General features: G+C 42.4%; 1 protein-coding gene across 3 annotated transcripts in view; it reads left to right on the forward strand.

Annotated features, from left to right (window-relative positions):
- Positions 1-25,758, forward strand: part of HECW1 (HECT, C2 and WW domain containing E3 ubiquitin protein ligase 1) — a 415,705-nt gene that overhangs the window by 198,755 nt on the left and 191,192 nt on the right. For all 3 annotated transcript variants that reach the window (XM_073630548.1, XM_073630547.1, XM_073630550.1), the window contains one exon: positions 23,394-23,501. In XM_073630548.1, the coding sequence (XP_073486649.1) occupies positions 23,394-23,501 (108 nt within the window). The remainder of the gene's footprint in view (positions 1-23,393; positions 23,502-25,758) is intronic.

The raw sequence follows: 25,758 nt of genomic DNA on the forward strand, positions 1-25,758 counted from the left end.
TATTCACCACTTTTCTTAATTCAGAAAAAAACAGGTGACTTAAGGCTAGATCTAAGAAGCTTGAACAAGACAATCTCGGTCCAGAGCTTCGGGATGGAATCATTACAATCAGTGGTGCAGGCTCTTACACGGGGAGTCTTTCTATCTCCTGCCACTGTCGAGGTATTCGATTTTTGGCTGGGTTCATTAGATGGGGAACCAATGTTCTCAGGTATTGTTTAATTGGCATTTTCACACCATGAAACAGACACCTCCAAGGCTCCTCTGGTATCTCTATATTGATAATCTCCTCTCTCCAATAGTTTTTAATTTTTGGACACTTCCACCATATGTGGGTCATCGTTCCCACTTCACCACATCCCCGCCAGCATAATCGTGAGACCTCCTTTTTACATTTATGTGCCTTACCAGGTGTTATATACCAGCGTGCTAAACATTTGTAATTCATTTCTATGGTGGTGCTAATCGATTTCCGTGGTATGTGTCATCTTGAGAATTTTCCCCAAATCTTGGTCTTTCACTCCCTTACCCAATTCTTCTTCCCACTTTATTATGAATGGCGATATTTCCGGCCCCTTCAATCCCACAAGCACTTTATAGATCCTAGAGATCAACCCTCTTTGTTCCTGCTGCCATACATAGTCCTCCTCAGATCTTACTGGTTAAGGCAGTGATGTAACAAAAAGTTTCAGCTGGGAGTACCGCCATTCGTCAATTACTATTAGGTCTTTTTTAACCCTTTCATGACTAAGCCTATTTTTGAAATTTGGTGTTTACAAGTTAAAATCCGTATTTTTTGCTAAAAAATTACTTAGAACCCCCAACCATTATATATATATATATATATATATATTTTTTAGCAGAGAATCTAGAAAATAAAATGGAGATTGTTGCAAAATTTTATATCACATGGTATTTGTGCAGCAGTGTTTTAAACGCAATTTTTTGGGAAAAGGGCCACTTTCATGAATTTTAAAAAATCCAAACAGTAAAGTTACCCTAATTTTTTTGTATAATGTGAAAAATGATGTTACACCGAGTAAATAGATACCAAACATGTCACGCTTTATAATTGCACGCACTCGTGGAATGGCGACAAACTACGGTACCTAAGAATTTCCATAGGCGATGCTTTAAATTTTTTTTACGGTTACCAGGTTAGAGTTACAGAGGAGGTCTAGTGCTAGAATTATTGCTCTCGCTCTGACGATCGCGGTGATACCTCACATGTGTGATTTGAACACCGTTTACATATGCGGGCGCGACTTCCGTATGCGTTTTCTTTGCTGCGCGAGCTCGCGGGGACGGGGGCTCTTTAAAAAAAAATTTTTTTCTTATTTAATTTAATTATATATTTATAAATTGTGTTTAAAAAAAAAATAATTTGATGACTTTTATTGTTGTCACAAGGAATGTAAACATCCCTTGTGACAGTAATAGGTGGTGACAGGTACTCTTTATGGAGAGATCGGGGGTCTAAAAGACACTAATTTCTCTATATTTAGGTGGTATCCATATTATTTTCCCCAGTGCTACATTACTAATCGTGTTTTCCAATTTAACCCATCTTTTTTCCTTATTCAGTTTTACCCATTCTAACACCCGTGATAATAGAATTGCGTTGTAGTAATTTTTGAGATCCGGCACCCCCAGCCCCCCTTGCTTTTTATCTTTATTCAATACCGAGAGACTTACTCTCAACTTCTTTTTCTGCCATATAAACCTAAGTAGTAGCGTTTTTAGTGTACTAAAGTTTGTTTGTGGGAGGGGGATTGGCAGCATTTGCATTTTATACGTGACCTTTGGCAAAATTGCCATTTTAAAGATATTTATCCTTCCTAACCAAGAGAGGTGTTCTGTTGCAGTTTTATTAATTTCTGTATTAATTTCATTCAGAAGCGGGATAAAATTTGCTTGATATATTGTCTCTTCAGATGGTGTTATATTAGTATTTTAATTCCTTTTCTCGACATATAAATGGGAACTCTTGTTGTAATATCTGCATGTCCTGTTTCCTCACATTGATATTAAGAATCTCTGATTTAGAGGGGTTCATCTTGAAGTTTGATATCTCTCCATAGGCTTTTAGTAGCTTTGTTAAATTGGGCAGGGTTACTCTAGGTTTGGTGATGTAGAACAGTACATCATCGACGTATGCTGCTAATTTATGCTCTTTATCCCCTATCGTAATACCCCCTATATTTGAGCTCTGTCTGATATCTACCAACAGTTGTTCCAACGACAAAACAAACAATAGGGGGGACAGGGGACAGCCCTGTCTTGTTCCATTATGCATCTCGAAGGGCACACTGTCCCATTGACCTTTACCCTAGCTGTTAGGTAATTATACAGTGCTTCAATCCAGTTGGTCATCTTTGGGCCTACTCCCATTACCTCCAATGTCTTCATCATGAATCCCCAGTCTACCCTATCAAATGCTTTCTCAGCGTCTATTGAGAGTAGTAGCCTTGGGGACCTACTTTGTTTCATTTCCTGCACCAGTAACAGTGTTCTAACCCCATTATCTCTCCCTTCCCTTCCTGGGATGAATCCGACCTGGTCCGCATGAATCAAGTCATTAATGACCACTTTCATCCTACTAGCTAATACCTCGGCGAATAGTTTCTTATCTGCGTTTAGCAGCGAGATAGGTCTGTAACTTGAACATAGGGTAGCGTCTTTCCCTTCCTTTGGTGCATAGTCTGGGGATTAATATTTCCTTGAACCTCTTATAATAAAATGTCATAAGCTCATCTGGGCCTGGACTTTTCTTTGAGGCTTTATCTTTTAAGATCCGGCCTATCTCTTCTTCTGTAATAGGTTCTTCTAGGATGCTTAATCTGTCTTCTGGGATTTTATTTAGGCTCACTTCCCTCAAAGGTTTTTTTTTATCTGCTTTTCACGCTCTGGAGTCTCTTTGTTTTACTGAATACAGTTCTCAGTATTTTTGGAATACACCTGCTATCTCCTTTGTTGTAATACCATTTCCCCAGTGCTACTTTGGATTTTCTCTGTATAATTTTTAGTTTTTTTCTTTTTTTTTAGTGTTCTGGCTAGTTACTTCCCAGTCTTATTCCCCCCAGATACCTTTCTTTCTTAATTCTGTTAAAGGTCTTATGGGTTTCCTGTTCTATTAGTTCTTTTAATTCATCCCTTTTTAAGGTGAGCGCGAGGTATACTTCTTGCTCTTCTTTTTTTATGCTGCTGTTTTAAATCATGGATTTCCTTCATTAGTACTTCCCTTTTTCTTACTCTATCCTTTTTTTATTCCACTCCCATTGCTATCAGGATTTCTCTTATATAGGCCTTATGGGCCTCCCACAGCGTTGCCACTGATACTTCTGTTATCATTAGTTTTAAAATAGTGTTCTAACTCTTTTTTTATCCTATCTTCTGCTTATTTTCCCTGGATTAGTTCTTCATTTAACCTCCATAAATGTGCCCTATTTTGGGCCCCAATTATCTTCATTTTTATAGTCACTGGGGCATGGTCTGAGAAGGATGTGACTTCTATATTTGTACTAATCACTGACTCCATTAGCCTATGTTCAAACAGGAAATAATCATTTCTTGAGTACGTCCCGTGTACAGGGGAGCGGAATGTATAGTCTCGTATTTTGGCATGCCGTATCCTCCATACATCCATCAGCTGGTTCTGATGCAACTTCTTTTTTAGTATCTTCAGTTGAGCCTTCCCAGTCGCCTGTACCCGGGACATACTATCAATCTCAGGTTCCATACAGAAATTAAAATCTCCTGCCATAATTACTCCACCTTTCTTAAACTCAATTAGTTTCTCCATAACCAATTTTAAGTATTGTATTGGGTCCTTATTTGGCCAATAAATGTTTGCCAGAGTGCAGTCCACCTTATTTAGCCTTCCTCTCAGGAACAAATAACACCCTTCAGGGTTCACTAACCTCTCCTCTAGGATAAACCTTACCCCTCTGGCAAAACCGATGACCACTCCCTTAGCCCGTTTTGTTGTGGAGTCTCCATAAAACCATTTTGGAAAATCCTTTGAGTTAAATTTTATAATTGTTTCATGGGAGATATGAGTCTTCTGCAGGAAGACTACCTCTATGGAGAGTTGGTTCATTTCTCTTAGTATATTATTTATTTTTGTATATGTATTTAACCCACGCACATTGTACGTCAGAAAGTTCACTGCTGTCATCTTTGCTCTCTGAGCTCCCTTCTCCTAATCCTGTCTTCTTTGCACCTCCCGACTCCTAGGTCGGGGTGGTTATATCCGCTTACCGGGGATTTCTGTTTTAGTGGGGGTTCAGGGAGCCAAGAGGAGTCAACAGCTCCACGGCATTCCTTTATTTGATTCTGAGAGGTTTGTCTTCTATCCCCCCTCCCTCCCTGCCGCCTTTTGGGGAATTTTGGTCATTCCTTTACCAATGATCCAAGGCATTCCACTCCCTCTTGCCTTGCGAATTTCTCTCCCCTTGCGGTTGAGCTCTGAGTTAGCACTCCGATCTGAGCCGCTACCCCCTATACTTAGAGGTGCCCCCAATCCCACTCAGCTCTCCAAGTCCCGTTTTTCTTTACGTCATTTTCTCGCTCTCACTGCAACCCCTTCATCTGTTCCTTAAGTCCTTTTATTTCTGCCACTTGTATATCCAGATTTTCCTCTGTTTCTTATACTCTTTTTAGGATCTGATTCAGGTCTCCGTGTAAGGTTGCCATTTCCCCTTTTAGGGATAGTTCTAGTCTGGAGAACATCTCTGTCAATTTCACCCTTAGTTGGAAGTTGGCATTTTGTTCTTAATTCTGCGTCATTCTCTTGCTCTTCATTTATGGTCATTGAGCTGTTTGCTCCCATGGATAGTCTGCTATGTCCATTTTTAAGAGCCCCCATTTGTTTGCCCGGGCTTTCCTTGCCTGCTTCTTGTGTCATATATTTCTTAGTTGTACCTGGACTACCATTTACTTTGCAGTGGTTTGCCCCCTCACCTCTCACTGACTTATCCCTCATAGTCCTGTTTTATGTTTGAGGTATTTGAGATATTCTGCAAATCCCAGGCCTCCCTAACCCCTTTCACCTCTCTCAGGATCTCTCCTTCAGGTCAGTCTCTCTCACAGACTGTTTCTTGCTTGTAACCGGGCCTATCCTTAGATGTATATTTTGGTTCCGGCAATAACACTCCTTCCACTCAGCCTCTCTCACAGGCTGTTTCTTGATGTTACCCAGGTATGTCTTTAGGGGTATGTCTTTAGGGGTGTTTTACAGTTCCAACAAAAGTAATAGATGACAGTTGTAATCTTACAGAGGCCTGACTCCTGGCTTACTGCCAGGTCTTACCATCCAACTGATACTGAGGCCCCCTTCTCATATATAGCAGATATATAGAGGATGTGGGAAGGGGGTCCACCACGAGTAGGACTTCCCCTCTCTCACAGTCTCCTTCAGTCTCTTCTTTAAGCCAGTCTCTCTCACAGACTGCTTATTGTTAGGGACCAGGAATATCTTCAGTGGTAGGTTACAGTCCAACAATAACTTTATAGAAACAAACTTGACTCACCCCCTCTGCACCTGGAGTCTTGCTGGTGCCAAACTCAGGGATTTCCGTCCAACTCAAGCTGTTCCTTCATGTGGACAGTCTGCTGCCTCCTCTCTGTACCTGAAGCGGTGCTAGGTTCAGTAACTGGGCTGGGAGACGGTGGCTTGTATGCAAAGGGTGAGAGTGGGGGTCGGCCCTTTCCCAGAGCCCTTGAACACCCCCCAGGTTTGAGCTTGAGGCAGTCTGCTTCTCTGTTGCCGTCTCTGTAAACGGCGTTTTTCCTCTCCTCTCTCCCTCTCTCGGCATCTCTCTCCTCTCGCTCTTTCCCTTTTCTGATCTCCGGATCTCACCGCACGCTCACTCTCTCTCAATTCCGCATTCCAGCTGATTGGCAGCGCTCCCCACTCTCGCAATCCCGCTGCTTGCCACTGCTACTCACAGCCCGTTCTTCACTGTTGTTTCCAAGTGCCTCGAGACCAGTGTGCACCAAGCCGTCCTTCATGGGGTAGTTATCAGGTACAGGGGCACCGGGGGGACGGGGGGATGCCGGATGGAGCTGTGCTTCTTACTCCGCTGTCCACATATGGGTAGAGGGCTTTCACAAACTCAGCAACAGCAGCAGCTCCTGACCGGTGCCATCATCAGGCTCCTCCCTCTATCCCTCACCATCGACAGATTCTAATCCACACACTACAAGAGTTTGGTTGGCTTATCATTTGGCAGAAGAGCCAGTTAGAACCCATGCAGAGACTCTCTCGACAACAACAGAAATATGATAGAGCTTCTGAGGTAAAATATGGCAGCCCTCCTGGTCAAGGTGGAGGAGACGTCGAAAATGACTTACCTCTTGGCATAACGTTGCCTCAGTATCCTGGGGGCACTTTTCGTCCACAATCCCTATGCATTGGAGGACGAAGTTGTTCAAAAAGGGCTTCCTCAGCCAATGGAAAAAAACAGTCTGTCCAACAAAAGATTCGGCTAACCCCCGAGAAGAGACAGTCCCTCGTGTGGTGGAGGAATTCGTCAAATCTCCTCATCTACCATCAGCTAGTACCGGATCCACAACAAGTGATCATGTCGAATGCCTTAACATCCGGGTGGGGCGCACATTACAGTGGTCTTCTAGCCCAAGGCAAATGGGGCCGCAGGCAAAAGGAGGTCTCCAATGTGATCGAGCTGAGGGCAGCCCTCTGTGCACTGAAAGCATTTCACACGCAGATTCAAGGGGCAACTGTGCTCCTCCAGATGGACAACAAAGCAGCGGTCACTTATGTGAGACTGCAGGGCGGAACGTGAAGTCGGTCGCTACTGGCCGAGGTAACGCCTGTAATGAGTTGGGCTCAATGAAATCTAGCCCACCTCTCAGCAGTCTACATTTCAGCTCCGCAGAACTCAGACACCCTGAGTCGGAAAACACTGGATCCCAACGGTCTTCCACTGGATATGCAAACAGTGGGGGTAACCAGACTTGGACTTAATGGCAACCACAGACAATGCAAAACACAGACGATTTCTGTCCAGAGTAAAATTCCAAGAAGCAGAAGCAGTGGATGCACTCAATTCCAAATGGGAGTGCAGACTTGCATATGTCTTCCCCCCCGATTGCCCTGATCTTCAGACTACGCAACAGAATAAGAGCACATCCAGGGCTGGTGATAGCGATAATACGAATATGGCCACGCAGACCGTGGTTCCCATTGCTGCAGTCCTTAGCAGTGGAACTGCCTATGCCGCTTCCAGGCATACCGGATCTCCTACAACAAGGTCAAGTAGTGCATGCAGATCCAGGAATGCTGCACTTAGCGGCCTGGAAATTGAGGGGAGAAGAGTAGAAGAGGCAGGGTATTCGGCAGCGGTAGTAAAAACATTATTGGGAGCAAGGGCACCCACTACGAACCAGACCTACTCGCCTGGGAGAAGTTCAGATATTTTGCGGAAGCCCTGGATTTGATCCTAGAGTGCCACAGGAGCCGCAAGTACTGGACTTTCTGCAAACAGGCCTGGATGAAGGTGTTAGTGTAAACACGCTGAGAGTGCAAGTTTCAGCCCTTACAGAGCTAACGGGGGGTCAAGAGGATCTCGCCCAGTTCATCAATTCTTGAAGGCGTGCGCAAGAGTTTGTCCTGCAGTGCGCTCATATGTCCCGCCTTGGGACCTTCAAGTAGTGTTGGATTTACTGTCACATGTCCCCTTCGGGGGAGGCAGACCACGTCATTATGGGATAGCTCCTTGAAAGCAGTGTTCCTCGCGGCGATAGCTTCCGGAAGAAGGGTGTCAGACATACAAGCCTTAGGCTACAAACCACCATACTGCTGCCACTTTACAGACAGAGTGGTATTGCGGACCCTTCCACACCATTGGCCTAAAGTCATTACATCCTTTCATCGGAATCAGGAAATTGTCCTCCCAACATTTCAGGCGGAAGCATCTGCAACACCTCACAGTCTGGACATCGGGTCCATCTTAGAAACCTACATAGAAATGACAGCCTCCTTTAGAAAAACAGAGTCTGTTCATCATTCCGGGAGTTAGCAGAAAAGGGCTGGCAGCATCCACAAGGACGTTAGCATCGTGGCTGATCAAGGTCATATGGAGAGCTTATGTCAAAAAGGCTCTAGAACCACCAGTAGAGCTAAGGGCTCACTCCACCAGAGGGATAGCGGCATCGTGGGCTGAATTCAAAGGGGACACCTCAGAGTTGATCTGCAGAGCCGCAACTTGGACAACCTTCAATACATTAAGTCACTCAACGACGGTGTAGTTTGGCTGCTCGATATTGGAGGGGGCTACCTAAACAAAAAAAACAAAAAAGAGAAAGAAAAGAAATATATACAGAAATATATAATAAACATCACAGCATTAGCCACCTGTCTCATCTGGTAATTGCTACATCCTAATACGTATATGCTGTCATGTTTGTGTCAGGAAAGAGGAAAATTTTATACTTACCTGACGGTAATTTTCCTTTCCTGATGCAAAAGCATGACAGCATATAGGTCCCTCCCTAAACGGCTTTGCAGTGATAATAAGTTACGAGAATGCTGCCTGCAGGGAGGAGACTTATTTATATAGTATAACCGGTCCTGGAATAGGACAGGAGGCGGAGCCTACCCATACGTATATGCTGTTATGCTTTTGCATTAGGAAAGCAAAATTACCGTCAGGTAAGTATACAATTTTCCACTTTAAATGCACTAAAAGTGCAATATGTCTTTAAATTAGTGCATTTTTCAAGTCACATATCACACAGTTACAACCCACAAAATAGAGGCAGAAAATTACAAAAATGAAAAGGAGCAAATGTATGGAAAGCAAACATGAATCATTTGTAATGTGCATTTTGTGCTTCTTTACATTTTAATGTAATACATTAAGATAAGCTGAAAACAATTATGCACAAAACAAGTGCATTTTGTAGCTGAATGGTGTTAACAGACTCATACAGCAGAGCAGTACTTAAGGAAATCTATGGTCACAGCATACACTTTCATTCTATAACATCAGTATAGTAATAGCAATACAAACAATAGTTATGTTTCAAAATATATAAAAAATATTCTGCGCTTACCCAAATAGTGTAAAAAAACAATATGAAAAATGTGAAACAAATAGTATATGATAAAAGGTGCTGCTACTTATGTAAGCCTGAATACACAACCAAACAAATAAAGTATATAAGTGTGCAACCTAATTATCACTTATTCATAAAAAATCCACTGCACTTCTATGAAAAAGACATTTGTAAAGCAAAGCAAAAATTCCACACGGCCGCAGCTACGCCTGCAAGCTGGTACGTAGTGACGTCACACAAAACGGATGGAGCCGTTTTGTGTGATGCATTTGTGATGCAATTTTTGATGTGTTTTTTCCCCTTTAAAAACACTGTATATAGCTGGTTGCCAAGGAGCAGGCCAGTGTCATAAGCTGTCAATAGGGTTCCCCACCGACAGCTGAATGTAAAAAAAAGAATGGTCAGCAAAAAAAACAATTGTGTAAAAACGGCGTGGGCCCCCCCTCAATCCATACTAGGCCCTTTGGGTCTGGTATGGATTGGAAGGGGACCCTCCGAACCAAAATTTTAAAAAAGAAAAAGGCGTGGGGTCCCTCCCAAAATCCACACCAGATGAATTTTAATGCACGCAAAGACAATATAAGACACAATTTTAAAAATATCAAAAATTGTAAAATGTAAAAAATGGTGTTACGCTGAGTAAACAGATACCCAACATGTCATGCTTTAAAATTGTGCACGCTCGTGGAATGACACCAATTTTCGGTATTACAAATTCTTCGTAGGTGACGCTTTAAAAGCCTTTATGGGTTACCAGTGAAGAGTTACACAGGAGGTCTGGTGCTAGAATTATTGCTCTCACTCTAACATTCGTGGCAATACCTCACATATGTGGTGCAATCGCCTTTGACGTATGCATGCAGGACCAACACGTGCGTTTGCCTTTGCACATGAGCATGGGGGGAAGAGGATGCTCTAAAAAAAAAAAATATATATATATTTTTTTTTTTTTTTTTTATCACATTTATTGCTGTTACAAGAAATGTATACATCTCTTGTGACAGCAATCTGTGGTCTAGTCCATATACTACTCACATTTACAAGCCGCTTTTGTTTAAAACTATTTATATCCATGACACCATAACAGCTCTGCAGCTGCGTCCAGAGGAAGCCACGTGACCCTGTGGCATAACGCCTAGGGGAGGGGCAATTTGACATCAAGGCGCTTGCATCCCCAAGGAGAAATAATCGACTGCTGGGGAGGGCGGCAAACAAACAACAACCCCCCCGCTGTGCGGTGGCAATGAAACAGAACCCAGCCCCCCCACGGGCGGTCTGGCCCGTGCGCCTTCTACAGACGGGCCACCACTGCTGCTGAGCTGTTACAGTGTCACGGATATAAATTGTTTAAAACAAATGCGGCAAGAGTGTAGTGTGCTACAAGTACCTTGTAAATGTGAGTAGTATATGGAGTGTGAATAAAGTAATTTTATTTCATGATATAAGCACTATTGGTGATTTATTCCTTTTCATTATGGCTATGGCTATGATATAAGGAAACACAAACAGCTGCACTAAGGAAGAAGGAGGACAAAGGACATCTATTTTGAGTTCTGGAAGGACTAAAATGCTATGTGACCTGACTTAAGTGTATCAAGTGAGAGCACATCTGATGGGGGAGCACAAGTGATATTGAATAGTGGCACAACAAGGGGACACTTATACACAAATAAGTAGGAGCACCACAACCAGGTCAGCTAAAGGAAGAGTATGTGCATGAAGACATGGCACTAAATGATTGTTTTGTATAGATTTTCTTCACTTGGATTATATTGGATGTCTGAGATCTCTATCTGGGACTGCACATTTATATTTGATATTTATTCACTTACCATTATCGCATATGGAATTATGTTATGATTGATTTTGAGTATTTACACAGGTGATTTTTTTATATACAAGTTATATATACTAGTTTGGAGGGAAAAATGTGGCATATTTATTTTGTTTTGGTTAAGTTTACACATTTGTATGGGAATGTGATAGGTGTCAGTAGCTCTCATTAGATTAATTAAGCGATTTATAGCTGCTCTCAAGGCTAGTCCACATTTGGAAACTGTGAAAAAAAAATTTCTCAACATTTTCAGTCTTTTTTCATTTATTTAGCAAAAAAAAAGAAAAACCCAGTGGTGATTAAATACCACCAAAAGAAAGCTCTATTTGTGTGAAAAATGATAAAAATTCCATATGGGCACAGTGTAGCATGACTGTGCAATTGTCAAAGTGTGACAGCACAGAAAGATGAAAATTGGCCTGGGCAGGAAGGGGGCAAATTGTCCCAATAGGCAAGTGGCTAAGTTGTTATTAGGTACATTACATTAATACAGTATTTTCCCTATAGAGTCTTTGATGTAAAGTTTTAATTTCTTTGAGGTGATTCATTTTTCTATCTTTCATAACAATTTCAAGCCCAGTTCCACCCAAAATTTGTCACCATTCGGGGGGTGGGGGGGGACGGGTACCTTCCCCACTTCCGGAAACAGCGCCACCCCTCGGATGTTCAGCCCTTCTCCTCCTTCCTCCGCCACAGGGCCAATTAGAGAGCGCACTTCGCACATGCGCAGTAGGGAACAGTCTAAGAAGCTGAAAGGCTTCACTGCTGGTTTTTCTTACAACAAATGGCAGGGGCAGCACCTGACAGCCGATCCGAAAATCGTTTGGGGTGCCGACATCACAGGCTCCCTGGACAGGTAAGTGTCCATATATTAAAAGTCAGCAGTTACAGTATTTGTAGCTGCTGACTTTAATTTTTTTTTCTCCAGGTGGAACACCACTTTAAGAAAGCTTAATTGTCATTTTCTTTCAAGATCAAATCAATATTATTTTGATCTGTTATTGTGGGGCCCATAGGCCGGTACCTACTCTGTCTATTTGGTAATGTAGCACTGATTGGTAAATACATATATATATAAGTCAGAGCTATACAAATTTCCAGTGAACCCCCAATATAAATAATAAATCTCTGTGCCTAATTTTAAACTCCAAAAAAAGTTGGAGAATCAATCCTCTTTCCGCCTTTATATCACTTCACCGTGTCAGAAACAGCTGGACAGCTTCAATCAGCCAAAATTGATAGGTTTAAACAATAACAAATTAGAAGCCGGCGTTTGGGTCTAGAAGTCTTCAGTAAAATTATGGCTGGACAGCTTCCTGAGTATATCATATAGATGAAATGCGTAGAGGTGGGACTTGTGGTCCTCACTTGCGGTGACGCCATCTCTGGCGACACAATTTCTGGTATTTGAAATGCACGCAGGCTCCAGGTGAGAACAGAGTTTTGGGTACCAGAGAGGGCACTTGTGAATGTGAGTGAGCATTTGTTTTTTTGTTTGGTGAATTTGCTATTGTAATATTTTTTTTTTTTACGCAATGAAAATTCTCCTCTTGTTTCTGTGAGTTTTTAAAGAGGCAGTGAGGAGGGGGAGAGGTGTTGACTTGAAGCCCAGGGTGGAATTTTTCTATGTAATAAAGCGTACAGTGACCTGCTTATTGTACATAAGAAGTTATTGCATTCCGGTGAGCGAGCACTTTTCACTTGTGGCACTTGGAGATCACTGAGTTAATTGTTTATTTTCTGGCACAGTGAGGTAATGAGAAGGCAGGAAGACGATTGATTCACCAACTTTTTTTATGGTCTAAGGTTATCAGTGGTGTACCCCAAGGTTCAGTGTTGGAACCCTTACTTTTTAATACCTTTATAAATGATATCGGGTCTGGGATTAAAAGTAACATTTTTGTCTTTGCAGATGACACCAAGCTATGCAGTGGAATAACGTCCTTACAGGATGTCTCCAATTTACAAGCCAACCACAATGCACTGTCCAATTGGGCAACTAAGTGGCAAATAAGGTTTAATGTTGATAAATGTAAAGTTACGCACTTGGAGGCTAAGAATATGCATGCATCATACATACTAGGGGGAGTACAACTGGGGTATCAATGGTGGAGAAGGATCTGGTGGTTTTGGTAGATCATAAGCTCAATAATAACATGCTATGCCAAGCTGCGGTTTCCAAAGCAAGCAAAGTCCTTTCTTGTATTAAAAGAGGTATGAACTCCAGAGAGAGAGATATCATTTATCAACTGGGTACTAACATTTATAGGTAAAGTTGATCCAGGGAAAATCCGATTGCCTTTCGGGGATCAGGAACGATTTTTTTCCCCTGCTGTAGCAAATTGGATCATGCTTTGCTGGAGTATTTCTCTTTCTTCTGGATCAACTGTGGGTATAGGATTGTGTATATGAGATTGTATTATTTTTTTTTTGGTTGAACTGGATGGTCTTTTTTCAACCTGACTAACTATGTAACTATGTTTGAAATTTGTATAGTACCACCTTATATATAGTATGTATGTGTTTATTTATCAAGTGCTGTGGGGAGCACTTTTAAAGGAACAGCTGATATTGAGTTTTGAGAGTAAAGGGTTTTTAATATATATTTTCACTGTGATACACATTTCTAGTTTAACACATTTGTACACAAAGAGCGCATAGCGCCATTTTTTTACTGTTTTGTATAGGCACTGATTGGTAGCCTATTAAATTCAATGAGCTGCCTTAATGCAGCGCACATTATTGTGCAGCATGAAATTAATGTACCACAAAAATGGGCCCTAATGGAATTAATTCTTGTTGTGTGTGTGTGCTTTAATGCACATTTTTATACAATTTGCATGTAACAAATAAACACATTACCTATCCCCATCTCTCTTTCAGTTTTCCACCATGTCCCCCTTTGGAACACAATTTCACTTCAAAATAGGCAAAGGCACAGTCCAAAATAGATGTGCCTGTCTTTGTCATAAGGCAGAGTTTTCTAGATGACAAAAGAGACTGATCAGGATTAAAATTTTTTTGATAAAAAAAACAGTTCACACAGGTGTACAAACGTAAATTGGAACTAACCTTTTTCTGTCATTTTGCATAGAGTAAGGCCCGATTCACACCTATGCATTTTTAGTGCTTTTTTCATTTTACAGATTTGCACTACGAAATGTGTTCCATAGGAAACTATGTAAACTGGCCTCTAGTGCAAATCTGCAAAATGCAAAAACCACTAAAAATGCATAAGTGTGAATCAGGCCTTAGGGAGGGTTATAACCCTGGTTAGGTTGGGTTTTTTCTGTGTCTCATTTGGGAGATTTCCCTTCACTACCTGTCCCATAGCCAAAACAGTAAGTAGAAACATAGAAGGGTAAAAAAGTGATGGCAGAAAAAGACAGAGTAGTCCATCAAGTCTGACGATTTTTTATTGTTGTTTTTGTTTTTTTGGGGGGGTTTTTTTGTTTGTTTTGTTTTTATTGCTTTGTTTTTTCGTTAACTTTGTTGCCTGACTATAGATCTTAGCTTAATGCCCAAGCATGTTTGAAGCCATTTACTGCTGACAGTCTCAATACCTCTGGTAGTTTATTCCAAGCATCAACTACCCTTTCAGTAAAATACTTTCTAAGATTAGTTTTAAACTTTCCTCCAGTTAGTCTGAGGTCATGTGCCCTGTGTTCTTGATCTTGATTTCATAATAAAAAAAACTGCCCTCCTGAACCCTGTTCACCCCCTTGATGTATTTAAAGGTTTCAATCACGTCTCCCCTTGCCCTTCTTTCTCCAGACTCTACATATTCAGTTCCTGCCATCACTTTTGAAATGTTTTCTCCCCCAGACCTTTCACCATTTTTGTTAACCCGTCTCTGGACTCATTCTATCTTATCAATATATTTTTGTAAGTGAGGTCTCCAGAACTGGACACACTATTCTACAAAAGGTCTCACAAAAGATCTATATGGAGGAATCAGAACATCTGTCCAGAGGCGTATCTAGTGAAAATGGCGCCTATGGCAAGCACTGAAACTGCGCCCCTGTCAAAAAAAAAACAACAAAACAAAAAAAAACAGCTAACAAAACTACAAGTCAAGCTCTTTAATCCTTCTATTAACAAATTAGTACTACATAAACTGCCCAATGGATCAGTTCGCCCCTGGTCATTAAACATTCTACATTCAGTGAAAGTTAGTGTACTGCAAAGTTTGCTCTGCATGAACTTTCACTGAATGTAGAATGTTTAAGGAGCTTGTTGCACAAATCACTTTATTAAACTTTATGATATCTATTTATTTAATCCATATTGAGCACTATTTGATTGTGTGTATATGCCAAGCACAAGCAGCCAATCAAATATGGTGCTCAATATGGATTACATTAATATGCATAGCCATAAATATCAGAAATAAAAGTGTAATAAAGTGATTTGTGCAACAGCAGGTACTACTTTTAAATAGACTGCGAATGTGACTACAGCAGATGACCAGACTGCGAATACAGGAGATGACCAGACTGTGAATGCGACATACTACAGGAGATGACCAGAATGCAAATGAGACATACTACAGGAAATGACCAGACTGCAAATTCGACATACTACAGGAGATGACCAGACTGTGAATGCGACATACTACAGGAGATGACCAGAATGCAAATGCGACATACTACAGGAGATGACCAGAATGCGAATGCGACTACAGCAGATGACCAGACTGCAAATGCGACTACAGCAGATGACCAGAATGCGAATGCGACCACAGCAGATGACCAGACTGCGAATGCGACTACAGCAGATGACCAGACTGCGAATGCAACGTACTACAGGAGATGACCAGACTGCGAATGCGACATACTACAGGAGATGAACAGAGACTGCGAATGCGACTACAGCAGATGACCAGACTGCGAATGCGATATACTACAGGAGATGACCAGACTGCGAATGCGACTACAAGAGATGACCAGACTGCGAATGTGACTACAGGAGATGACCAGAATGCGACTACAGCAGATGACCAGACTGCGAATACGACTACAGCAGATGACCAGACTGCGAATGCGACTACAGCAGATGACCAGATTGCGAATGTGACATACTACAGCAGATGGCCAGACTGCGAATGCGACATACTACAGGAGATGACCAGAAGGCGAATGCGACTACAAGAGATGACCAGACTGCAAATGCGACATACTACAGCAGATGACCAGACTGCGAATGTGACTACAGCAGATGACCAGATTGCGAATGTGACATACTACAGCAGATGACCAGACTGCGAATGCGACATACTACAGCAGATGACCAGACTGCGAATGCGACATACTACAGCAGATGACCAGACTGCGAATGCGACATACTACAGGAGATGACCAGACTGCGAATGTGACTACAGCAGATGACCAGATTGCGAATGTGACATACTACAGCAGATGACCAGACTGCGAATGCGACTACAGAAGATGACCAGACTGCGAATGCGACTACAGCAGATAACCAGACTGCGAATGCGAAGTACTACAGGAGATGACCAGACTGCGAATACGACATACTACAGGAGATGACCAGAGACTGTGAATGCGACTACAGCAGATGACCAGACTGCGAATGCGACATACTACAGGAGATGACCAGACTGCGAATGCGACTACAAGAGATGACCAGACTGCGAATGTGACTACAGGAGATGACCAGAATGTGACTACAGCAGATGACCAGACTGCGAATGCGACTACAGCAGATGACCAGATTGCGAATGTGACATACTACAGCAGATGACCAGACTGCGAATGCGACTACAAGAGATGACCAGACTGCGAATGCGACATACTACAGGAGATGACCAGACTGCGAATGCAACTACAAGAGATGACCAGACTGCGAATGCGACATACTACAGCAGATGACCAGACTGCGAATGCGACTACAGCAGATGACCAGACTGCGAATGCGACATACTACAGCAGATGACAAAGTAGCCAGTTTAAAAATCTAAGCTTTCAGCAATGCACAGCTATACGGGGGATAAAGAACATTGTCAGGGAGGGTTTTGTAACACTGAGTCTATAGGTAGAAAGACCTACCTGACCAGCCGGGCTCACCTCTCAGAGGTCCGGAGGCGGAGCTTTCCGCGGTAGGGGCGGGGCTTATGGCGGTAGGGGCGGGGCTTGCGTCTGTAGGGGGCGGGAATATTCGTGGTCCAGGAGAGGCAATGCCAGTGCTCTGAGCACATACAGAGTACATGGGGCGGGGCAGGGCAGGGTCAGAGCGTCAGTGGAGCTCCCTGCCCCACCCCTCCCTGCTGACAGAGCCTCCCTCAGCCTAAACCGAGCCCGACAGCCATCTGATAGAACACCAGCGCCGCAATCCTGCAGGCTGACCACGGCGCCGGTGGCTATATTAGTCTGGGAGGACAGGTGGGGGTTTTTTTTTCATGCAGAGGGCGGCTTTTTGCCGCCCCTTCCCCCCATGGCGCCAATGGCACTTGCCATGGCTGCCATACCTTAGATACGCCACTGCCTCTGTCCTACTGCTGGTGATCCCTCTAGTGATGCATCCTAGAATTCTTTTCGCTTTTCCCACTGACTGGTCACACTGCTCATTTTGCAATCATCTGAAATAAGTACCCCCAAATCTTTTTCTTCTGTAGTGCTGGCTAACACTGTAACCCCAATGTTGTACCCTCTCAAGGGATTCTTTCTCCGTAGGTGCATTATTTTACATTTAGAAACATTGAACTGCAGTCTCCATTGCTTTGACCAATCTTCCAGAAATTCCAAATCATGTTCCATGTTACAGACACCTCCAGGGATATTAACCCTATTACAGACCTTTGTATCATCAGCAAAAATACATACCTAGCCCATTAAACCTTTAGTTATATCACTTACATAGAGATTAAATTGAACAGGACCCAGTACAGAGCCTTGTGGTACACCACTAGTGACCGCTCTCTGTTCTGAGCAGGGGCGGCCCATTAATTAAGGGCACATGGGAGCCGCCTCCCCTTTCCATCGCCGCCGCCACCCCCTACTCATGCATCCAGCCCCTTTCAGGATGCCGGGCACATGTATTACAGCGGCTGGGTTTTTTTTTTAGGAACCTGATTAGAGCCAGAGGCTTCAAAATAGGGTGGGCTCTGGACACAGAGCATTGCACTCAGAGCCCACTCAGGTGTGTTAGAAAAGCGAATGATTATTCGCTATTCTAACACTGAATACTGAACACTGTTTCCCGATTGGCCGAAAGGAGAAGCGGTCTGATTGGCTGCCGAGGAGGAGGGCGATGGAAGCCATCGAGCAGGGGAAGGAGATGGCCGCTCATGATGTCCGTGGAGGAGACCCAGGGAAACCGTCCGTGGTTGAGGTAAGTGCAGTGACCGACTGAACGGACCAACTCGTCCCAAACCAGCGGGGAGGTGGGGGTGGGGGTGGTGATGGTGGGGGTGGTGGTTACAACCACACACTGGTATCTATCCTTTAGCCAACTACATATCCACTGAACCACTCAAGGGTGAAGTCCTAGCTTGTAAAACATTTGTATTATATTATTATGTGGAACTGTGTCAAATGCCTTGCTGAAATTAAGATATGCTATGTCCACAGCACCACCCTGGTCCAAAACATTGGTAATATACCCAAGGAGTATAGTGAGAGGACATCCCACCCAAGTAAAGGAAGCCCTGGTTGTCACCAGGATCACTAGAACTACTGTCCCCATTGTAAGATATCCTCCCTACTTTTGATGATAACGGTAAACAGGACAAATAGAGAGGGTGAATCTCCCAACGGGGGCACAGACAACGAAAAAACTGACAGGTATTCTAATACTACTTCATTCTATCCAAAACTAAAAAAAAAAAATGTTTTGCCTTCAGTTATAATTTAACAAAAAAATTACATATGGATATGTGCATTCTGTCAGGAAGAGACCCACTGGATGGGTATACATAAACAACTAAATAAACATATACAACAATATAAATGTATTTACTTCCTCATAAAAAGGGGATTGACAAAGTGGAGTCCATAGGGCTCCCAAATAAAACAAAACATTCAAAAGTATTACCCAGAGCGCCACTACAGACTCAACGCCAAACAATTATTGTATATTTATATAAAATATATTATAATATAAATATTTATTTATATTTACATGTTTTAAACATTTCTTCAGTCACTTCCTGGTTTTCAGGCCTAGGCAAATGACATCATACATCCCAGAAGTCTTTAGGAGAGAAGGAGGTGTTTTCTCAGCTAAGCACACCCTCCTGCCTGCATGTCTGAGCTAAGGGCAGATGGATTCCAGGAAGTAAATGATACATGAATCATCTTCCCTTACTCAAAGCACAGAGACATGCATGGATGGGTGAGTGTGCTTTGAATAATAAAAGTGAATTAAATTAAGTTTTTGGTTTGTGGTGCTCAGATGCAGAGTAGGTCCGCTTTAAGTCCACAGTGGTACTGGAGGACTAACTTTTTTCTATCTAACACATATGAAGCTGTGTATTTAGGCATTTACCTGAACAGCCAAGTATTTTTATCAGCACAGTCATGAGTAGGGAACGAACAAGCTATATTGTTTTACACCCTGCAGAGACACACTTATTGCCATTACAATGTACAGTTTATCTGCACTTAAAGTTATTTTGACAGTAATTACTATTCTTGGCAGTATCAGCAGCATTTCTTAACACAAAGGGATCCATTTGTAAAACATGTGTTGCAAGAAAGTTAGAAACATTTGTTCAAGTGGAAAGAAATTTCATGGTATGTTTTCTAATAGAATAATTCCTGTCATCAGCTCCATCTAGTGGCCAAAAGGTGGGAAGGTTTTCTGAAATACCTCAATGAGAAAATATATCACATTTTGGCCACTAGATGGAGCAGAAGATACAAGAATTAATCTATTAGAAAACATATTGTGAAGTGTCATTCAGCTTGCAAAAATGTTTCTGACATTACTGCAACAAATGTTTTATAAATAGACCCCAAAGATAACAGGTTAATTAGCTGTAAAAGTAAAATTTCAGTAAGGTGAATGGGTTCTGGCATGCTACATCACATTCTGCTTGTTACATCTGTGTTCCTAAACTCTAGTTTAAAAAAAAATCTATTCAGTTATGTATTCTTAACTCAAAAAGTACCTTTTAATGCTTTCAGACTCTTTCAAACCTCCAAATTCCTTTTATTTTTTTTCCAGTATAAAAGCTCCAAATTCCTGACTTGACTTACTGTTAAAGGCTGGCTACCTTCATTCTCCATGGTCCCACTTTATGTAGGAACCTAGTTACCCTCCCTTGCTCACTTGCTCAATCCAGTTATGGATTAGGGACTATGGGATGCGTAATGTAACTGTGCATAGAGCAGTGTATGTAACCACAACTAACATGCACTGCTTGTTTAAAACAAGTTTCAAGGGAGGAAAGTTTACCAGGAGGCAGAAAACACAGTAAAAAACAAATAGATTATAAGGCAATTAAGTAGTGGATGCCTATGCATTTTTTTTTGGAGAATAAGAATATTGTTTAGGTGAAATGAGGTGTCATCACAAAAATTAAGGTGTCATAAGGTGGTAGGAGATGCTGGCTTCAAACCAGCTAAAAGAAGCCCCCCTGAGCCTATGGATAGGATAGTAAAATACATTTTGTGGTGTGCTGTTTAGCCAGTAAGCTATAATTGACATATACAGCTATTGAAGGTATGAATAGCATTGGCTCGTAAAGTGCCATATCAGCATCATAACTTATGTAGCTTTTTGTACTTTTATTTATGCTTTTACTAGCTTGAAATATCTATTGCACCTGGAAGATGGATTCACCAAAGGGTTTTCTCAGCAGAACAGGATTAACAATAGCAAAAGACATGCAACATCTTGCATTCAATGACAACCAGATTTCAGTTATATTAAGTGGAATTCTGATTGCTTACTAAGGATTAGGGATGAGCCGAACACCCCGGTTCGGTTCGCAGCAGAACATGCGAACAGGCAAAAAATTTGTGCGAACTTGCAAACACCGTTAAAGTCTATGGGAGACCAACGTGAAAAATCAAATGTGCTAATTTTAAAAGGCTTGTATGCAAGTTTATTGCCATAAAAAGTGTTTGAGGACCCGGGTACTGCCCCAGGGGACATGTATCAATGCAAAAAAAAGTTTTAAAAACTGCCTTTTTTTTGGGAGCAGTGATAAAGTGAAACAATAAAAACGAAATATTTCTTCAAATATCGTGCCTGTAAAGTAGCGCATCTTACCCATGTTCATAACAGTACCACAGCAAAATTATATTTCTAAAGGAAAAAATGTCATTTAAAACTACTTGCGGCTGTAATGTAACAAACGGCGTGAGTCTCCCCCCCCCCCAGTCCATTACCAGGCCCTCTGGTTCTGGTATGTATATTAAGGGGAACCCCACATCAAAATTAAAAAAAAAAATTGACTGGGGGTCCCCCCCAAAATCCTTTCAGATCTGGTATGGATTTTAAGGGGAATCCCGCACCAATATAAAAAAAATGACACGGGGGGCCCCCCAAAATCCATACCAGACCCTTATCCGAACACGCAACCTGGCTGGCAGCAGGAAAAGGGGATGAGAGAGCGGCCCCCCTCCTAAACCATACCAGGCCACATGTCCTCAAAACAGGGAGGGTGCTTTGGGGTCTCATCCCCACAACCCTTGCCCGGTGGTTGTGGGGGTCTGCGGGCAGGGGGCTTATCGGAATATGGAAGCCCCCTTTAATAAGGGGGCCCCCAGATCCCGGCCGCCCCCCCCCCCATGTGAATGGGTATCGGGTACATTGTACCCCTACTCATTCACCAAAAAAGTGTCAAAAAAGTAAAAATGACAGGAGAAAGTTTTGGACAGGTCCTTTATTAAAATTTGTTTTTTTTTAAAAGTGTCCTGCAATGTCCATTCATCTTAAATCACAGTGTCCGACGTGCCCGAGAAAAAAAAAAAACTGAAAAACTCTGCCTCCATGGGAGGCATCCCCGTGACTGCTGTGTTTTTGCTTTGACAGCTGTTATATAGGCAAGGGTGGGGTCACCCATTTACATCACCGGTTGGCCCGTCCTCAGCTATATAACAGCTGTCATCCTGAAAAGGCTGCAGTCGTGGGGACCCCTCCCATCAAGGTGGAGTTTTTCCGTTCTCTTTTTTTTTTTTCTCGGGTCCGTCGGCGCTGTGATTGAAGATGAATGGACACTTTTTATTTTTTTATTTTTTAATAAAGGACTTGTCCAAAACTGTCTCCTGTCATTTTTACTTTTTTGACACTTTTTTTGGTGAATGAGTAGGGGTACAATGTACCCGATACCCGTTCACATAGAGGGAGGGTGGGATCTGGGGGCCCCCAGATTCCGATAAGCCCCCCCGCCCGCAGACCCCCACAACCACCGGGCAAGGGTTGTGGGGATGAGGCCCTTGTTCCCATCAACATGGGGAGAAGGTGTTTTGGGGGGACCCCAAAGCACCCTCCCCATGTTGAGGGCATGTGGCCTGGTACAGTTCAAGGGGGGGCTCTCTAGATCCCCCCTTTTCCTGCAGCCTGCCAGGTTGTGTGCTCGGATCAGGGTCTGGTATGGATTTCGGGGGAGGAACCCCACGCCATTTTTTTTTATTTTGGCGCGGGGTTCCCCTAATATCCATACCAGACCCAAAGGTCTTACATAGTGTGGGGCGTGGACTTAGCCCCCTAAACCATGATTGGCCAAAGGCACCATGCCTTTGGCCATTCATGGCTCTCACAGCAGAGCGCGCTGTGATTGGCCAAAGCATGCAGGTTTTGGTTCAAGCTTTGGCCAGTCAGCAGCCGTCAATACACTGCGATCTCGCAGTGCATTGACGATCCCGCAGTTCATTATGGGGCGTTCCGCGGGTGCTCAAATTTCCCGTGAACGCCCCATAATATTCTACATTCGGCGAACATCGGGCTCATCCCTACTAAGGATTACTGCCCTTCCATTTTACGCTGTGCCTTACTAAAAGAGCCAGCTATTCCATACAATTTCATTCACAGATGTATTGGGTGCAACTTAGTAATCCTTAGATGTGGTGGTTGGACATTTTTTTGCTTGCATTTCTTGATTTTCACCTGGTGATCTTGCAAATAACACACTTTTTGTCCTAGGAGGACAAAGCTAACTAATTTTACTCTATCAATGAGGGAGCAGCATTGTCAACCTAGGCTGCTCTCCTGATTTCAACTACAAACACCTTCCTCTTCCTGCCTCCGCAGCATATGGGGAGGTGATCTGTAGTTCACTAAAAAGAACTAAGAAAGTTGATAACATTGAGATTTCAATTTAGTACAGGTGAAGTTACTAAGACACTGGATTTTTGGCAGGATAAGCAGGTACTTTTCTGAAAAAAAGAACCTTTAGCCCCCACATCCAAAGACTGTTAAGTTACAGTATATTACATCTTTGTTCTTGGGTTTAGATATGCTTTTCAAGTACTTTGTGTTTCTCATTAAACTTTCTAAACCTTATTTGCAGATGAAGTGCTGTCTGAAAATTTTCTGGATTACAAGAACCGTGGTGTGAATGGCTCTCACAGGGGGCAGATAGTCTGGAAGATTGATGCCAGCTCTTACTTTGTGGAACGTAAGTGCACTTAAATATAAAGGGTGCTTTTTTAAAACTATTCATTGATAATGATGGCAGAATCTGGCAGGGTTAGATTTGCCAAGGGTTTTGCGACTCTTGTTCATAATTCAGCGAACCCAAACCTAGAGACAAATCCCATTGAAGTCTATGGGAGGCAAACTTTGATGTTAAAATCTGGCTTATTTTTAGGGCTAATAGGCAAATTATTGTTTAAAAAAGGACAGGAAGACAGCAAGCTGGGCACTGCCATAAGGGGACATTTACTGATCCAATTTTTTTTTATTATTACCGTACAGCAGGGAAAAGATCTTTTCAAGGGCGACACTAAAAATACATTCAGTAAATCCTTTACATAACAAATTTAAGGAAGGCCTTAAAACTGTACATGGTTTTAAAAAACAGTATGATTTTCACAGACAGTCTCTGACCACTTATACTGGCGGCACATATTTTGCTTGAAAACATTCTTTTTTTTTTATTTACAATTATCTTGGTTAACTTTAGTTTTAAAAAACAGTTTTTTTTTTTCAGGCAGCTCTACCAGCGAACATTTATTTTTCATCATTGGTAAAAAAACAGCAAACAGTAATTGGCCAGTAGTTCACTGTGGCTGTTCATGTTCTCTGATGCAAAACTGTCCTGTCACTGACCAATTTCTGTCAAACTCACTTTAAAGCGGAGTTCCACCCTAAAGTGGAACTTCCACTCATCGGATTCCTCCCCCCCTCCGGTGCCACAATTGGCACCTTTCAGGGGGGAGGGGGTGCAGATACCTGTCTAATACAGGTATCTGCAGCCACTTCCGGGCTTAGACAGCCGCAGAATATCCGCAGAAGTAAGTCCACCCTAACACTAGAATCCCTGCATCTACAGACATTCACAATCTAACACTAATCTATTTAGCCCCGTAAAGAAGAAATTCGCTATGCATACTTTTTTTGAAGCCGATCCAGTCCGATCTCCAGCGACGGAAGCTCTGCAGAGGACACAGCAGACAACGGCTGTGAAATGAAGGGGGGGTGTCGTCTCCCATAAACTTACTATGGGGCTTCCGTTGTTGGATGTGTCCTCTGCACGGCCTACACACCAAAGCCGCAGCTGACAGCTCAGTGTGGGATCAGGTCGGATCAGCTTCAAAAAAGGTATGTATACTGATTTCTTCTTTACAGGGTTAGAGAGGTTAGTGTTAGATCGTGGATGTCTGTAGATGCAGGGATTTTAGTGTTAGGGTGGACTTCTATTTTAACAGACCACAGATGACACAGCAGCGTAAAACTGGCGTGCAGCAGGACAGTTTCAAATAGCAAGGCTAGGCCCAACTTTATTAGAGACAAACAGCACAGGCTGGGGCTTTACTACAAAATCTAAGAAACATATAATACAGTGGTGTAAAATTGGCTAGCAACACGACAATTTTGGAGAGCAATTGACATGCCTAAAATGAAATAAAGGCCCTATCAACAAAATAAACAACAAAATACCTCCCAAATAAATGAAAGCCCCTAAAATACCAACACCTGAAACAAAATACTTTTTTTAAAGAAAGCCTTGTCGTAAAATAGAAAAAAAAAAGTTTGATAAGGATAGGTTAGCAGCTAAAAGTGACAGCAAACAGGAGATTGATCAAAGAGGTAGCAATCAGAATTTAAGTACAGTTTCCTAACAGACCCAAATTTCTCCTTCTGTAGTTTGTCAGCTTTTCCTATGCTTTTTCTGAAACAGCTTTCAATTCACTGACACTATGGCTACTCTGTTTACCCTATATATAGTGAGGGGGCTGGCTAAACTAAAAGTTCCTTTATTGGCCCTTTTAGCCCTACCTGATATAGTTCAAAGGTTTTGAAGTGCAATATGGTATAGGAGAACATACACATAAAAACCTTGAAGTCTGCCTTTAACCTCTGCAAAGCTCAAGCTTTGGGTTTTCATAAGCTAGCTATCATCTGCCTAGTGGCTGTTACTATGAGGTGATTTGGATTCCTTACATGGGCTTATTTTGCATCTACAATATTTTCATTGTTATATAATGGAAAGTCTGTACTGATATAGGGGCTGCCATCTTTGACACTCTACTAAGGATACTAGTTGTTTGACTGTCATGCTGATCTAATGGCCTCATTCCATCTGAAGATACTAACCTGAAGCAAGCATGTATGTAAATTCAGGACACTCCTGACCTGCATACATGTCCAGGTCAATGCTGTAGAAAGCAGTACAGCTAAGCTACCAATATTTTTAAGGAAGGTGCTGCAAT

The sequence above is a fragment of the Aquarana catesbeiana genome, linkage group LG05 (assembly GCF_042186555.1).
Source record: "Aquarana catesbeiana isolate 2022-GZ linkage group LG05, ASM4218655v1, whole genome shotgun sequence".
NCBI classification, from domain to species: Eukaryota; Metazoa; Chordata; class Amphibia; order Anura; family Ranidae; genus Aquarana; species Aquarana catesbeiana.